This window comes from Aptenodytes forsteri, unplaced genomic scaffold (genome assembly GCF_000699145.1).
Source record: "Aptenodytes forsteri isolate BGI_AS27 unplaced genomic scaffold, ASM69914v1 Scaffold55, whole genome shotgun sequence".
In the NCBI taxonomy this organism is placed as follows: Eukaryota; Metazoa; Chordata; class Aves; order Sphenisciformes; family Spheniscidae; genus Aptenodytes; species Aptenodytes forsteri.
The window spans coordinates 10,813,198-10,827,547 of record NW_008796063.1 but is presented as its reverse complement, the minus strand read 5'-3'; the positions used below and the strand labels follow the sequence as shown (position 1 = coordinate 10,827,547).

The window sequence follows — 14,350 nt, the reverse complement described above, 5'->3', positions numbered from 1 at the left end:
CCCGCCCGGCCACGGTGAAGCTGTCCCACGGCTGCATCTGCCACGGCTACGAGAGGTGGCTGGAAACCAGATTTCCCACCCTGGGGGGAAATCCCCATGCTTTGAGATGAGCTCTGCCCTCCCTGACAACGCTGAAAGACTGAGGTTGTTTTTACCAAAAGAAAATCCCTTAAACTTTCATTCAGGACAGTGGAAACATTGCATTCTGATAATATCAGACATTATAATTTTGACGATAAATTAAAGATTTCCTTTTAAATTATAGCACATAGGGAAAGAAGAAACTAACTGCAATAAAACATTTCACCATGGCGAAATGCAGTGAAAAAGCCAAAAGAATGTCTTTATACTTTTTCACCTCTGAGGATCCTGTCACTTCCCAGGACAGTTTCATTGCTGGCAAAGCCGTTTTTCAGTGGGAAAACCATACAAAATGTTTTACATCTCTGTGCAGAAGACACACCAGCGCTTGTGGAAGAGGCTTTGGGGACTCTGCGGATTTACATCGCTCCCTTACGCTGTCACGTTGCGTGGAGCACACGGATACTTGGAGGGAGACTTGTCTCGGCAGGGAGATGCCTTGGGGTGAGAGGAGGCACTCGGGATTCGGCAAAACCAAGTTCAAACCCTGAAGGACTCGCATCCCCACGGAGCATCCCATGCCCATGAGCAGCGCTCCCGCCTCCTCTAAAGACTTCTGGGGAGAGACCTTGCAGAACAGAAATGTCATCTCCACCTGCATCCCAATGATGCCCATATTTTCCAATAACCCCATAATCCCTGCCTGCTCTCAGCACCGCTCTCAATAGCTACAGAATTACCTTTACCCCTTTTGGGGGTGTCCAAGGGAGCAGCCCCCACAGTGGCTTCTACACCCTGCAAATACGACAAAGCCCTTCCCATGGCTTGGGTTGTACATCTCCGCAGGTCCCACGGGAAAGCACCTACACCTTCTTGCCCGGGTCCATGGCAACTTACACAGCCTGAAAATCCAGACCAGCACGCCCCCAGGTATAAAGCCCAGTAGCTGTGACACAAATGGGAAATAAATGGGCAATCAAATTAAAAAAGAATACCAAGCACTATATTCTTCTCGCGTTCCTGCAGCCAGGTAGCGTCAAATGGGAAGCGCTGCCTCCATAAATAACACCGCCGCTACAAATCCAGGTCTTCAGCTACATGTTGGGGCTTTTTCAACAAAGTGCTACTATAATTGGAATAAAAGTCCTTAAGTGAACATGATTTAATATCAGAGACACCGAACACTTCAGTCAAAAATAAACCCCATTTTTTTTCCTCCTTCTGTAGGCAAAATCTGATTTTTGTTTTCTTTCATTGTTGGAGTCTGTTTCCATGACGGTGTGTTATACATTTATTAATTTCTCAGCCAAAACCCTACCGTTCAGATTTATGATGGCTGGTGTTTTATGAACTATCCGCTGCACAATAATATTTTGTAAATCCACATTCCACAAACATCACTGTGCTTGAAGTAAAGCTTCACACTCAGCTAGGCTGGGCGCTCAACAATACCCTCATTTTTAATCAGTCACCTGTTTCTCATTTTAAGTTTATCACACTTGAAAAAATACTATAATTTCTAGAGTTGTAAAGAAACCTACAAACTTTGGTCTCAGAAATTTCATTTCGAAGGCATTAACTCATTTTGAAAGTCCCTTGGCTATTTAAGGTGTAGAGTTTCCATTAACAGAATAAACTCCATGGAGTATGGAGCGTAATGTTCTTAAGGAAAACAGTCCCTTCCCCTAATTATTTAGTCTAGCAGGGAATGAAAATAATTAAGTCTCAAAATTCCCTTTGGGGGGCGGGGGGGGGAATATGGTAGAAAAATTCGCTTTTTTCCACCCAGCTACCGAAGGGAGCCGAGCCGCGCTGGGCACAATCCTTAGCTGGAAGGTAGCCGCAGGCGGGCGCTGGCTCATGGGTGAGGGCGCAGGGATGCCCTTCAGAAACCGTCAGAGCTACAGCCACCCTGAATTATCTTTTCTTTCCAGGTGTTACCGCTAAGGCTCAAATTTAAGGCTTTTGTTCACAACCAAAATGAAATTATAACAAAAAGGCGATCGCCGGCTGTAAGCGGCTGTCAGCGCTGAGGATGCCCGCATCCAGCACTCGGTTAAAGATTGCTAAGGGGTCTAGATTAAAAAAGTGGGTATCCTGCTAACTGCCTCTTCTTACACTTCTCGCACCCAGATCGGAGGATGCAGATCAATCACTCGGGTTCCGGTCATGGTTCTCCCGTGGGAACGCGCCCAGGGCCGGGCCGTGGGTGCAGGGGGCTCGCCAGCCCCGCTGGGAGCTTCAACGTGCAACAAGGAGACGTCTAAAATTAAATAAAGAAGTGGTGTTTTTGAAATTTAAAGGAAAAAACCCAAAAAACCGAGCAGGCGAGCCCACCTGAGCAGAAGTAACGCTGGGTGAAAAGCAGCTGACGGAGCCGCTGTGCCCACGCCGGCCACAAGTGCCACGAGCGTAAAGCCAGCAGGATTGGGCTGGGGCACAAAAACTGGAAAAAAAAAAAGGCAAATGATCACTTCGGTCTCCTTACACAGGCAAAGCGCTAACAGCAAGCAAGCAATAACCGAAGAAATGTAAATAGCAACAGGAATCAGTGACCGACGTGAGAGCCCAGTGCAGGATCCGACCCCGACCCGGCTACCCCAGCGCGGGCAGGCGTGAGCACCCACCCGTGCCCCCAGTCCTCGCCTTCCCACCTGGGTGAAAATCCGGACGGTGCCAATGTCCCAGGTGTTTGGATTGGGTTCGCCAAAACCCAAAACGTGACCCACAACCCGGGACCCAGAGTGAAACGGGGCGTTGGATTTTGGTCTGAGCCAAAATGAGCATTTGTAAATTGTTATTTTTATTTTACGCCACCCAAAAATACAGTAGACCCATGAAAAACTTTTAAAGCAAAACTAATGCTAGAGCAAAGGCAGCTGACGCATAAAACCAGCGCTGGATCCCAATCTTCTCCTACTATAAACTAGCTGCTAAAGAGTGAAAACAGAGTCCGTACTTCGGTTAAACCAAGGTAACACATGAATCAAGACCCTGTTCAACAAGATCTACAGCACCGTGTGTTCAACACAGCATCCACGCTGCTGTGTAATTACTTATTGGACCTGCTTGTATCCCTTTGTACGCTCTGCTCATAGGATATATATATCTCCTATATATAGGATATATTTATCCTATAAATACTAACAAAGATACAGATTTGCTTTTGGTTTTGCTTTAAATTCCTGAACATTTCACTTCCTCACCTGTTACAGAACACAATAAAAAAACCTATTCACCACCTGGAGCAATGCGGTGTTATCCCAGCCGCATCTCCCTTCATTATTTTCATTTTCAAATGAGTTCCTCGGTTCAACGACTTTATTTTCATTTATTTTAACACCACTGATGCCAGAAAACACAGAAGAGATGCAGCCCGTCTATGGCAAATCTCGGAAGGCAAGACGTGATATGTATTTTCTTGATTTTTAATCTGTTGCAATGTCTTGTTTTCAGCCTCGGTCGTGGTGAGTACCAGGAGCAACGTTTACGGCACTGGGGGACACGTGGTAATAAACAGCCCTGGGATTATCAAATGCTTCTGTCGCTCCATGAACCACGAGAGCCGTTTATTGCCAGCAGCCACCAGATGGTCATTGCTTCTGGCTGCTGGCACCAGGGGACACCTAATTCAAACTGATGACTCGGTGTCTAAAGGTCCCAGGTTCTGCTAAAACTCCCCAGGGTCAGCCAGCACTCAGGACTGACTTTCTTTCTTCCAGGTTGGGTTTTTTTTTAATAAAAAAAAGCAACGCAGGGGAATGCCCCGCAATGAACGCCGCTCGGTGAATTTACGGCACTGAGCCTTGGGGACGCGAGAAAAGTTTGGTGAGACTCGGGTGATAAATCCACCCAAGACAGAGCCGACGCAGTGCAGGTTCTCCGGTCGCTCTTCCAGCTCAGCCTTGCAAATGATGCCCCAACACTCATCTCTGCGATGAGCTCCCGAAGGACCCAGCTCCTGCCGGATCCCGGTGCGCGAGCCCTCTCACCGGGCTGAATTTCTGCCCACTGTAAGCTCTGGTGTTTGTTAGCACCCTAACGAAGCACCCACCGCCTTTGCCACGTGAGCGGTTGCACAGGCGCTGGGGCTGCACTCTGCCCCTTCCCTGGCCATCAGAAAGGTGCCACCTCCGTGGGGGCTGAGCAGCCCCTGAAAAGGAGGTGGCAGGGAGCAGTGGGGAGGTCCAGCTTGCTGTCACAAGCCACAGACCCTACTGTGGCCGATAAATGCACGTGCAGTCAAGCGAAGGTCCATAGAAACAAAGAGAAAACACGGCCAAAATGGGAACACAACCCATAGCAAGGAGGTTTCATGCACGATGGCGTGCTCCTCTTGACGGCACCGAGCCAGACCAGCTGATCGCACAGCATCAGCGTGCTGCTCCTTGCACGGAAAGCCAACCCCAGCACAGCTAATCAGAGCTAAAACCCCTCCACACACATTATTAAAGCTGTATCTGTCCGTGGCAAGGGCCGTGCTGGTCTAGCCCAGCACGCCTTTTGTAGCAATAATTAATAGAGGTTCCCCAGAGCCCTCCTGGACCGGAGCCAAGGCATCATTATTTGTGTGTAACAGATCCACTGCTTGTGTAACCCAACAAACTGCAACACCATAACGCGCCCTGAACTATAAACCATCGTTTATGGGAACTCCGGTGCGGCTGTGAGCCTCTGGGCTATGGGCAGGCTCCTGCCCTGTGCACCGAGAGCGCCTGCTGGTTCGCTCTGCGGTGCTGCACCGACGGGAAAACCGGTTCTCAAATGAGAATATGTGCAAAAGCCCCAAAATAACTGTTCTTAGAGTGGTCTCGGCTCCTGTACCTGGAGGGATTATGTTCCCATCAGCCTGTACCGATGCTCTGATAAGGTGCCTGCGCACTATGACAGGGCTGGATGCCTGGGGAACCCCAGAAACAGTTATTAGAAATACTCAAACCTGATGGTGGGAAACTCACTTAGCGGTTGTATTCCAAGCTGTGCTTCTGCTCTGGTTTTTTGCAGACTACACACAGACATACGTTCAGCTCGGACATAAACCATTTTGGGTTTATACATTTCTACCATCTTGGGATGTGTAAACCATCTCAGAGGAAGCGCTTTGGTAAAAGGTGTTAATGTCTTAGCTGGAAAAGGATTCTCTCCTCGGAAGGTTTGGGGGATGCACTGCGCTAAAGCTGAAAAACATCAGCAGGGTTCAAGAGGAAGTTCACTTCACACGGTGCCGTGAACCTTCATCCTTGTTTGCAGTGCATCTTGAGAGCCTCAAATGGAAAATATTAGCAAGAGCATAATATTACTTGAGTTGATCCAAAATTCCCTTAAAATGTTTTCTCAGCTAAAAATAACTTCGTCAACAAAACAGACACTTTTGTGAAAAATTTCCTTTTGTAGAAAACCTTGGGGTTTTCATCTGTGCCTTTCACTTGCTGATGTTTGCTTTGTCTCTTCATTGAAAACACAAACACTTCCAAGACAAGTGTCCACAAAACCGATCATTTTTGCGGGGCTGTTTTGTCTTTGAAATACCTCGGTAGGCCGGTAGAAATGGCAGTTTTGAGCTAAGCTTGCAAAGCAATCGTAGCAAAAAATCTAAAGCTGACGGGCAGGAAACCGCTTCAGCAGTCACAATTTCTGTCCAAGAGAAGCAACGCCGAGCCCTTCACAGACATGCCTGGGAACGGGCTCAGCCAAAGGGTCCTTGTGTCCCCGCTAGGAAGGCATTAAGGTGCTGAGAGCACCAGCTCTTCATGGTGTCCTCATATTAAACCCACCCTATTTAAAGACCACCTGGGTACCATCAAATACAAAACCCAATCCATCAACAGAAACCGCGTGTGCACATCCAAGACAGGACCAACACGGAGCCTGGGTACTTCCAGCTCCCTCGGCAAAACTCAAAGCTTACCGTGGGGGTGCTCTGCCTGCAAATGGGTTCGTTGCCATCAAGGACAAGGTCTCTTCTTCCTGGGCCAGCAGCTTCCCAGCCAAGTGGATTACCCATTCATTCTGCTCGTAGGTCTTGGGGAAGGAATAAGAAATGCAAATGTTAGGCACTGCTGCGCTTGTAAGGTAGTGTTATTAACATTAAAGACTTCTGTGAGGTCTCTGGGGAGAGATTACAACCGATTCAGGTAGCAAACGATGAATTTGCTGCCCAGGCTGCCCAGGGAAGTGGTTGAGTCCCCATCCCTGGAGGTATTTAGAAGACGAGTAGATGAGGCGCTTAGGGCCATGGTTTAGTGGGCATGGTGGTGTTGGGTCGATGGCTGGACTAGATGATCTTAGAGGTCTTTTCCAACCTCAATGATTCTATGATTCTATGATTCTATAATTTCCTGGTGTTGCAGGGAACAGATCCCATGGGATCCAACACCTTGAGTTCCAGACTGAGACCCTCCGGCATCTGCAGGGAGCAGAGAGCGCTTTGCTGAGCTTGTCTCATCTGGAAACCATTCCCGAGGGTACGGACACAACTGAGGGTGTGCAAGTTGCAAAGGTTTAATGAGTTGTTCGTTAGCTGAGCTGGGACGGCTATGTGCACGCTCCTAGCCTGCCCCAACTGCAAAGTAGCATCCTCCATCTCAAGCATCCCCAAAGGAATTCACATCACAGCTGAGGGGGGCAAAGAGCATGCCCACAGCCAGCGGCCACAGCTCAGCTGATGATTAGGGACTAGATGACAGTCAGAGGTGCATCTCCACCTTCACCCAGCCCGGACAGTGACCTCTGCTCAAGGCGTGATGTCTGAGGGGGCATTTCTGCCAGCCCTGCATCCCCGCCGAGCCCGTGGCACTGCTTTGTCCCAATGCCAGGGAGAAGACTACAACTGCTGCTACCAGGAAAGCATAGTGCCTCGCTGGTCCAGGAGACGTGTAGCACACACACAGCCCTTCCCTGGGGCAAGGGGTGCCCACCGCCCCCGGTTCTCCCCAGCACCCATCAGCTGTGGCTCCTCCTACACCTTGGATCACAAATCTTGTTTTGACTTCACACATCTCTGACACAGCTGGAGTGTCCTTGCCACTTCTGCACCCCAAATACTTGATTTAAATAATTTCTTTTAGCAGCAAGCTCCACAGAGGAACAGCAATGGCACGTTTTGAAATGACCATCCACCCATCACTTTAAAATAGGTGGCTTTCCCCTGTTGTGTTATCCAAGAGAAAACAGAAGAAAGTGGCTCCTCTAGTCCCGATTCCTCTCTCCTCTTCATTTCCTTTCATCTGATCTGTCCTCTTTACATCCCGTGCCTGTGCCGTACCCTTAATCAGGCAGCCACTGGAAGTGAGCAGATCAGCTCTCGGGAGCCGCAGTCCAAGCTACAGTCGCAGAACTTGACTCTGCATTTACCTCCCTCCAGGAATCCATGCATCTCATGCTCTTCCCAGGGATTCTTGCTGAGGCTCCATAAAAAGAATTTCCCCTTCTGGTGACTTTCTGTGCCTTATACTTCCATTAAGATTTTTTTTTCCCTCCTTTTTTAATGTGTACCTAAATGGATTTTTTAATGCAAGCAGTAGGGGACACTGTGGGAAAGCGAAACCCAGCAGCTGTACCTGCAGGACTGTGACTAATGCAGAACATCAAGGCAAAGTTACTCTGCAAATCTTTTCTAATGGTAAAGTTTGTTATTTCCGTTGCTAAGGGAAACGGAGGAGAGAAACGAGATGGAAAACACCAAACACTGGTGGAAAGGCCCTTCAAGCGGCAGCTCTACCTCACAGGGTTTCTGACCCGTGCTCATCACAATTTAGAGGAAAACCACAGTTATTTAAGCCAACAACTTTTTAAAAAAGATCACTCTCCCCATCTGCCTGTTTCCGTCCTGCCTCACCGCCGCGGCTCGTTCCATCTGCTGTCCCGGCCGCACCACCAACACAGATGGGTGGTGGAGCCAGGGATGTTTCCCACTGCCAGCCCCGTGCCATGCTTTGCCCAGCCCAAAGCTGCATTTAACCTCCGGCGCACCCCTCTCTCCACCAACACCCTGTGCCATCCCCTGTCTCCCATCTCCTGGTCCCCTTCCCGGCACAGAGGAGGTGGTGGTGGCTCTCAAGGTGGGACAGGGCAACCTCAGCCCCCGTGGGACTGAGGCCACCGTGGCCCTGACGCAGCGGTCTGGGAGGGGAGACGCGGTGAGCCCTGGAGCCGGGAGCTTGGCATCACATGAGACGTTGAACACAAACCTTGCAAGTCTCGCAATAACCCTGCCAAGGCTGGCAGGGCTGCAGGGAAAGCCGGCAGCATCCCTGCCAAGGGTCCGACCACGTCGCGTTTCGCAGGACAACTCACACTGAGACTCCCAGCTGCACCGGGCGACTCCGTGCCCCTCGATGGCTTGGCGATGCCAGAGATGCTCAGCTCAGGCCAGAGATGCTCGGCTCAGGCCGGGCTTTGGGTGGGTGGGTGCCGTGCTGGGACCTGAACGCCGGGGCATCCTTGGCTGTGAGCAGGGACCTCCTGAGAGGTGCAACAGCAATTGCAGACAATCAAATATTGCAAGTCAGACCTTCAGCATCCTGTGCCTCCCTGGAGACCCCTTTTTAAAGTGCTCTGTATGATTTTAAGTGCTATTTCTAGGAGGGTCTGGGAGGTGTGAGGGTTCCTGCGTGCGAGTTGGGGAGAAGCTGGAGAAGAACAGAAACAGAAATCACCAGACTCCCGGAGCTAGAGCTTTATGGACGATCCCAAATCTTCAAAGCCTGATTCAAAACCATGAGGCTCTGTCATGGTGGAATCGGTTCCCTGGCTTACATGGTCTCCAAGTTGTTAATTAGCAGCCCCATGCGCACAAGAATTGGACTTCTGGTTTGTAAAGTGTTTTTCCTGTAAAATTTACAACATGTCTGGCCCCAGCAAAGTCTGTGGTGGGGTGAGAAATTCCCACCCGGTGCAGCCCCCCACACTCCCCCCAGCACGAAGGCTTAGATATCGCGCGCCGCCGATGCTCGGAGCACGCAGGAGCTGAACTGCACTAATGACCGCGCTGTTTAACTCATTACTCTGTAAAGTGATATGGTGGCAAAGGGAGGAGAAAAAAAGAGTCCAGGAGATCTGGGCTGCATCCAGGGAAGCATCACACCACAGGGTGGGAAGGTGACAGTTCCTCTGTCTGTGGATCCAGTGAGACCCAGACCCAAACGCTGTTTGCAGAGCTGCGATGGTCAGGATAGGAGGGATTTGCCTGGCGTTGTGCTCTGCTTTTGCCAGCTCTGAGTGTGCAAAACAGGAAAGTCAGAGCTTGAACCATCCAGTGGATTAATAAAAGAGCCAGGACAGATGCACACATTGCTTTAAGGTGGGCATGCATGCACGCATGTATTGGGTTCACCTTTAGGTTTTGGATCTTCACCGAGCACAAAGACAGGCAGCTGGGGACTGACCCTGCACCAGCGACGTGGGTCCCCAGGCTGCCCTGCCTCCCTGCACCTCCATCAAGACATGGGCACGGACCGAGAGTCCCACACCTGCCTCCTGTCCTCCAAAAGCTGGGGCTGCAGCTCCCCTCGTGCCACGCAGCGCCCGTGCCGTACCCGTGTTGGGATTACTGGGGAACCAGTGACCCGCACAGCCTGCTGCTACAAGTTGCTGGTCGGAGCATGCTGAAACGTGCCATGAGCTGCACAACTCACTGCCTGAGCCTGAACAGAGCACCCCTGGGGAGATGCAGCCCACCATGGATGCGGACATGACCCTCTCCTTTATCTTTTGAGAGTTTTCTTTCTGTTTTAGCATAGAAAGCAACTCAGGAACTTAAATGCACAAAAAACCCATCATCAATCCAACTAAAATGCCTGAGAAAGGCAGCTCGGGTAGAGGTTAAGGTTCCCAGAGCAACGCTACCTTCACCACAAAGCCGAAGCCTTTCTGTGTTCAAGGACAGACCCACGGAAATGCAGCAGGCACAGCGCTCCAGCAAGCCAGATCATCTTTAACTGTCCTTACAGCTGGTACCAGCACTCAACATCTCTGAAAATCAGGTTTTAGGTGTAACACAGTGGACTAACAAAGAGGACCTGGGATGAGGTGTTAAGACCCCATGAGCTTTTATTTCCTGATGGGCTTCAGCCCCGTGTGGTGCTCGGGTAGCTGCTTCCCCCTGGCTTTCCGTGCCAGTCTCGCTGCGTACGCTGCTTTGGGACGGGGCTTTGCTCCTTCTCCCCACCCGCACGTGGCCCAGCGCGAGGAGCCGAGCATCACTGCGTGCCCCGGGGTACCACCACCTCCCGGGAGCAGCGCTGCCCTGAGACTTCTCTTCAGCTGTTTGTATTCTCTGACCTCTCCACTTACGTGCTTTACCAGTGTATAAACACGGCATTCTCACCTTGAATACGTTAACTCGTATACAGAAGTATTTAATAACTCTACAGAATTTAAAACCAAATCACTGCTAAGTCAGGCAACAGCAAGGAGCTGGGGGCAAACCAGACGCAGTAGCGACGGAACTCTGCAGAGATAACAAAGTAGAAGAGAATATAATAATAGCAAAAAATACATATAAAAACCACCCGGCGCTATAGGGAACATGTTCCCAACTGAAATAATAATAATAACTCCTCTTTTCCTCTAGCTTTAATTGGTCATTTAATGAAAAAGGACTGCGGATTAGTGTGGCATTTTATTGAATCTCGGTCCTGGCACAGGCACACGGGAGGAGGTAAGTACGAGATGCACATGTGGAAACAGCTGGAAACTTGGCACGGGAGGCCAGCATTATTACTTCACATGGTTGGGAGCCCTGCACAGTTTCACATTGGCGTCGGTGTGCGAGGGTGGGTGACAGAGGGGTAGGGGACGTTTACATTTCCCGCGCTATGTCGTAAGGGGCATTTTTCGTGACACAGCCTACCCGCTTAGGGGATGTGAAGCGGTAACTCCACCGTCCTGGGTGTTTTCACTCATTATTCACATTGCTGTTTACACTTCTGTAGCTAAGCGCCTTCAACTGTTGCTGTTTAGGGAACCTGAGCTATCAGCTGGCGAAATAATCCACGTCCCACAGAAAAGAGGGCATAACTAATGCAACCCTTTGCTTTTTTATAATATTCCAGCTCACCGCCGTTTGCTACCATCCCGCTACCCAAGCGACTCAATCAAGGAGGGTCAAAGGCTACGTCAGGTCGCATCACTTCCCATTACCTCCAATAACCACATCCCCGTCTTTCTATTAGTTTCCCAAAGACGCAAGCCATTTCCCCGCAGGTCAGGCTCAACATATAGTATTTCAGCGGGGGCAGTTTCTCAAGCCTCACTAAAAGCCATCCCTTAGCCTGTCCTATTAGAAAATGCTTGGGAAAGCAGCAGGTCCCCGGAGGAGGCGGGTGCAGCGCAGAGCGCGGCAGGTCCGGGCCGAGGAATAAAAGGCGGAGCAAGACTTTGGGAACCGGCTCTTAGATCTTGCCCATACGGGGAAATCGCGCACCTGGCATAGCTCCCGTATCACCTCTGTATTTGGAAAGAAAAGTCACTTTGTTCCAGAATAGAGTCTAGACAGGGAGATACAATAGCCACTGTAGACAATAATCATTCCCTGTATAGACAAGGTCTTACTCTGTATTTATACAGCCCGCGGCACGATAGGCTATCAGTCTTATTTGGGTTTCTGGGCACTTCCATCACAATATTAGAGGTGAGTCTGCCCGTGATCCAGCCTGCGGTTTGTCTAAATGCAGCCTGGGGGTTTGAAATTATTCATATTCACAGGGAGACAAGTAATCACAGTTAAAAGAAGAAAATAAAATTCTTACATGCTGAACATGGACCAAAATGTATGAATGCTGCAATGGAAAATGGAAGTGAATTGAGGCCTGTATTTTTAGAAGGGGGAAGAAAGGAAACGTAAAAGGCTGTGCTTAGTACACTGCGCATGAGGTTTGGGTTTTATTACGTTACACACACCTCCTCCTCCATCCTGCTGCCATGCAGCGTTTTCCTGTAAGCACCTTCTGGCTGGAAGACCGAGATAACAGAGGCTTGAATAAAATATTTTACAAAAATATTAATCTGCCTTCTCTATAAATAGTGTTACTTTTTCTCAGCTCTTCCAGTTTGTGTGCGATAACATGAAGCCTCCATCACGACTCTCTGTTTAACCCAGGGGAGATCCTCAGAGCATCAATCCCGTTGCTGAAGTTTCTCTCTTCTCTTAGGAAGGCAGCTATAGTTTATAAATAAACTTACATACCGTATCTGGAAAACACACACTGCTTCTCAGTGCATCGCAAATGCTGCCCTGCGGTGGGTTTGCTGACAGTTTGCAGAGCCCTGTAGGACACAGCAACACGGGCCACCAGCCTGAGCGGTTTCTGTGCCAGTCCTGACATTCAGAGACTTTTGGAGCAGCTTCAAGGTACAATGCAACAAGACACGGGCTTTAAAAAATGATATGAAGACGGCATTAGCTTTGTTATTTTTTGAGTAGTTATTATTTGGTAAGCACCAAAAGCGTGCCTTTGTGTTGGCCAAATGCAGTCCCCAAATAGAATAAATAACCTTCATGCCATAGTAAGGAGAGGAAAAGCCTTCCCTTTGATTTTTCTTTATTCAGAGCACTGAAGGCTTTCCACTGCTGCCCGCTGGTGAAGAACAAATCTTTGGTACGATAAACAACTGGCTTTTGTAAAGTCCAAGACATCCTGCTACCAGGAAAAGTGACCAACTTGAAGTCCCAAAACTATGAGCAGTATTTTGTTTTCTGGTTGCTATTTGTTAACCATGCTGAATCCACCCACAGCCTGCCAAAAATTGTAACGCTTTTTGTACCAGCGGCACAGCATAGCTCAGTTCTGGGTTGTGATGGCTGGGCTCCTTCTACAAATGCCCACCATAAATGAGAAGTCAAATAATTACAGGAGCGTTGCCATCAGTAGCTGGAGGACAGACAAAGCTTTAACAATTTGTCTTCAGCTGCTGTAAAAACAGGATGTTTTTGCACTAACACAATGAAGTGTCAAGGGGTGAAAGTTTTTCCTAATGCTTAACCTGAATTTTCCCGAGATTAAATCATATTCTGCCATTTCATCCATTTTTTCCTCCCTTCTCCACAGGGACACGGAAAACAGGTTGCTGCTTTCCCCTTTGCAGTAGGTTTTCGCCTATTCCAAACCTGTTTTGACATTGGGATGCCCATGCAGATTTGTTTGCTCTGCTGCCGTGGGAGGTTTCTGCACCTCTGCTCTTTCTGCGGGTCCCTCTTCTGCACCCTTGCCGGTCAGCTGCATCCTTCCCGAATTGGGTGCTCGGCTGAGTGTAGTGGGAGGGTGACACCATGCGCGCCGAACGCCTGCTCGCCTGTCATGGTACCGTGTTTGCCTTTTCACAATGCCTTTTCCTAAGTGTGCTCATCTTGTGATGCACACTCAGCCCAAGAGGCTTCCCCGGGGCGCGATGCTCTGCTCCATCCCGTCCCGGGGCAGGTGACGGGTCCTGCCTGTGTGCAGCACCGCACATGCCTCTCCTGTCTGCTCGGACCAAAACCAGCGAGATCGCTGGGCTTTTAGACCTTGTCCTCTGTTCTGCTCACAGCTTGGGGGCACCTGCAAATGCAATGAGCACATCGTGCCGTTCTTTTCAATTAGCAGTAGCTCCTCTTAAAACCGTGCATGTGCATTAAGTCGGCTCAGACCTTGGTTTAAACCGCTTCGATGGAGGTAGGTGATCCAGAGCGACCGACCTCAGCAACAAGCACCTGAACATCAGCTCCTGACCGATAGACACGTTATTTTTGTTGAGACCACCCCAGCACACTTTGCACACGGGTGACCAGGTTATCAGCTGGGTGATGGAGCGAAGGGGGTCCCGTCCGAGGCGGCTGCTGAGAAACAACTGAAAAGGGTCACACAGATTTCCGCACGCTGCTGCCGGTTCGTGGGAGTTTTTCCCCTTCTGCAGACGGGAAGAAGCAATGCAGACATGTTTCTGGACGGGTTATGTCCCTGCCAGAACTAAATGAAGGGCTTCAATTCAGAGCTACTGCACCCTCGGGATGTCGAGACATACAAAACAAAGAGGGGATTTAGAAAACAAGTGAAAAGGCATATTATATTTAGATAATAAAATTAACATCACAAAAATTGTTTCCTGGAAAATAATGCCATGTTACATGACATATAATTATGGCGCTACTGGAACGGTAATTAAGAGGCAGTCAACTAATAAATTGCAACTCAGAGGTGGAGCAGCACCGCGGCTCCTCCCGTTCCTGTGCCAGGGCTGTGCCGGCGGCTCCCCCGCCGCCCCGGCCCGCGCCAGCCCCCCCACCCGCCCC

At 49.7% G+C, this 14,350-nt stretch overlaps 1 protein-coding gene across 1 annotated transcript in view; it reads right to left on the bottom strand.

Annotated features, from left to right (window-relative positions):
- The window catches only part of LOC103904923 (lipase maturation factor 1-like), a 130,232-nt gene that overhangs the window by 9,386 nt on the left and 106,496 nt on the right, over nt 1-14,350 (bottom strand). Inside the window, exon 6 of the mRNA XM_009286473.2 lies at nt 5,990-6,102. Within this exon, the coding sequence (XP_009284748.1) occupies nt 5,990-6,102 (113 nt within the window). The remainder of the gene's footprint in view (nt 1-5,989; nt 6,103-14,350) is intronic.